The 3,312-nt window shown below is 43.1% G+C and overlaps 1 protein-coding gene across 1 annotated transcript; it reads left to right on the top strand.

Moving 5' to 3' along the window:
- Positions 1 to 2,220: 2,220 nt before the first annotated feature.
- Positions 2,221 to 2,940, top strand: LOC122509717. Its single transcript, XM_043623946.1, has one exon. The coding sequence runs from the start codon at positions 2,221 to 2,223 to the stop codon at positions 2,938 to 2,940; it is 720 nt and encodes a 239-aa protein (XP_043479881.1).
- The last annotated feature ends 372 nt before the right edge of the window (positions 2,941 to 3,312 follow it).

Here is a 3,312-nt window from a genome sequence, read left to right as displayed (position 1 = left end):
CTTGAACAATTTATATTTATAATAAACATAATTACTTGAACAATTATTTCTTAAATTGAAATATTAGATTAATTTTAATTCAACAATTTACATCATAGATTGACAATAATTCAGTACTAACTTGTTTTATAAAAAAGAATTTAGTGCCAATATTACATTTTTATAATATGATATTAATAATAATTTTAAAGTAATTGAATAATAGTTCTTAATAACTATCAATTAAATAATCATTTGTTAATTAATAACAATGACCAGTAATTACTGGGTAGTGTATACATACACATTCATACATAAGTGTATATTTATTTATAAAAATTTTATTTTTGTTTTATTTATTTAGTTATTATTGTTTATTTATTTTTGTTTTATTTATTTATTTATTATTATTTATTTACACTAATAAGGAGTATAAACAATAATAATAATAATAATAATAATAATCCCCGCCGATGGTTGTCCACTACCGAATATCATCGATGTCTTCGACGTGCTGGGAGAAGCGGATCCACTGCCAAATGTCATTGATTTCTTTGATGTGCTGGGAGAAGTGGATCCACTGCCCAACATCATTGATTTCTTTGATGGGCTGGGAGAAGTGGGTCCACTGCCGGACATGATTGATTTCTTTGATGAGTTGGGAGAGGTGGGTCCGCTGCCAGACACAACTGGCATCTTGGATATGTTCGGTAGACCTTGCCGTGGTGGCGGGGCTTTTCACTAAAGGACAACCAACAGGGTGGTTCCCTGATATAAAAAACCAAAAAATTAATGAATATGAGTCAAGGTGTTAATGAATTACCCCAAGAAGGAACCCCGCAAGGGGACGATACTCCCGTCGGTCTTTCTAAGACCGTCGCAGGCCCCACGGATTTTGGGGGGGGCCAAAACCTAAATTGCTTGGATAGGGAGCTCAGCAGCTTCGAAAGAAATGTTGTTGAGCAAGTCGACATGATTCCAAAAATACTAGAAAGCATGTGGCGTGCCTGCAAGAAGCAAAAGAACATAAGTAAAGATGTTCAGGATGGTATGGTGGCTATAGGGAGGGCGCACGAGGTGATTCGCAGCAACTTGCGTTTTATCCCTGAGCCGTTTAAAAATCCTGAGCCTCATACTCTAAGTATGGATACGTCAAACTCGAATCCTGGTACGCCAAAGAAAGGAACTCTAGAGTTTGTTAAGGGAAGCGATATAACTGATAGAAAACGCCCCAGAGAGATCGAAAGTCCGGAGGCAAGTCTTCAGAAGGAAACTCCAGTGGAAAAGAGGGTTAAGTGCAAGGAAGCTCCAGCGCAAAACCCTATACTTCCAAAGGGAAGTGAAAAGATGGCCTCAGGGGAGACTTATGTTTCAGTCACCTCAAGGAATGCATCGGCAGAATCTGACGAGTTTAAAGTAGTCAGCAGAGGAAACAAAGGACCTCTAAAGAAGAAGCCTGCAGGAAAGAAAAATGAGCTCCCCAAACATCATTTGAAGCTTAGGACAACGGAAGCAATTAAGATTTCAGCGAAAGACCCAAAGGCTTACAACGAAATCCTAAAAAAGGCGTTTGCAGCCGTAAAACCAGAAGAATCTGGAAATGAGGTCCTTCAGATCAGGAGAACTTTTAATCAGGAGGCCCTGATCGTGGTAAAAAAAGGAGGAGAGATCTTGAAATTTGCAGGAGCTCTTGCTTCAGTTTTAAAAACTGAAGCCGAGGTTATGCCTCTTGTGAATAAAAGAACTCTCGAGATAAAAGGACTTGACGAAACAGCGACAAGTGAAGACGTTGTTTCTGCCGTGAGGACAAAGCTGGAAAAGCCTGACCTGGACATAGAGTGCAGACTTTTGCCACGTTTTAGTGGCACAAAAGTGGCGTTGGTCCGCCTGACTGAAGCGGAGAGCGATTCTCTGCTAAAAGTGGGCAAAATAAAAGTAGGATGGATAAATGCTGCAGTCAGAAAGCATTTAGAGGTAGCAAGATGCCAAAAGTCTTGTTTACGGACACGTGACTCGAAATTGCAAGGGCCCCGACAGAACTAAAAGCTGTCGGAGATGCGGCGGTGAGGGTCATATCGCAAAGAATTGCTCTGTCAAACAGCCTAAGTGTTTGACGTGCTCTGACTTGGCTAAGACAGACGTACTTCATGTCCCCGGAAAAGGTTCTTGTCCGGTTTACAGAGAAGAGTTGCAGAGACTTAAAAAGGCAAATCCTTAAAACTTCTGCAGGTCAACCTGCACATGTGCAGAGAGGCACAGGCCCTTCTGACGCAGACGGCCAGGGAAAAGGGTATTGACATTCTGTTCTGCAGCGAGCAATACAGAAAAATCGACCTAGGTTCCTGGTATCAAGATAAGTCGGGTAGGGCAGCTGTCCAGGTGTGCAATCCCGAACTGAGGGTTGACAGATACCTGGAGACGAGCAGTGGATTTGTCTGGGTGGAAGTTGGAGACATACGAATGTATAGCTGCTACTTTTCGCCTAATGATCCACTGACGGACTTCGAAGCCGACATGGAAGAACTCGAATCGAGCCTTAGAGAATCCAGGTTGGATGTACTTGTCACTGGCGATTTTAATGCTAAGTCGCCGGAGTGGGGCGAGTCAAGGTTCGATAAAAGAGGCAAAGTGATCGGAGAAATGGTCTCCAGAAACAGTTTAATTACTGTGAACCGGGGAGGAGCTTGGACGTTCAGGAGGGGTGCAATCGCATCCATCATTGATCTTACGATAGCATCAACTCCCTTATTCAAACGCATAAGCTACTGGCAAGTCTCTGAGGAGTATACCGCAAGTGACCATCAGTATATCGAGTTTTCGGTCTCAGTGGGAGACACAGGAGGAGGCAAAAGACAGGAAGTTCCGTGTCGAAAGTGCCCCTCATGGAATGTGAAGAAAATCGATAAGGAGAAATTTGTCCGTTTCCTAGAAGAAGCCCGCCTTATTAAGCAATCGGGATAGGTGAAGAGGCCGAATACCCTGGATGCCGAGGTGCGAGCGGTAAGGAAAGTCATCACCACAGCTTGCGACGCATCTATGCCGCGTCGTAAGCGAACCCCTTCACGGAAAAGCTCGGTGCACTGGTGATCTGATGCACTGGCCTCCTTGCGGAAAGCGTGCTTCAAAGCTAGAAGGAATTATACCCGTTCTAAGGGAGATCCTTTGCTAAAGGAAGTATTTAAGGAGGCCAAAAAAAGCCTGAAAAAAGAGATTCGAGCGTCACAACGCCGTTGCTGGAAAGACCTAATTGATGATGTCGAGAAGGACCCATGGGGTCTGGCTTTTAAAATCGTTACTAAGAAATTAGGAACGAGGCAAAAGACCCCCGGCCTG

Source organism: Leptopilina heterotoma, unplaced genomic scaffold, assembly GCF_015476425.1.
Source record: "Leptopilina heterotoma isolate Lh14 unplaced genomic scaffold, ASM1547642v1 Lhet_615, whole genome shotgun sequence".
NCBI lineage: Eukaryota > Metazoa > Arthropoda > Insecta > Hymenoptera > Figitidae > Leptopilina > Leptopilina heterotoma.
Note: the sequence above shows the minus strand (reverse complement) of the source record. Positions and strands in the feature narration are given on the sequence as shown.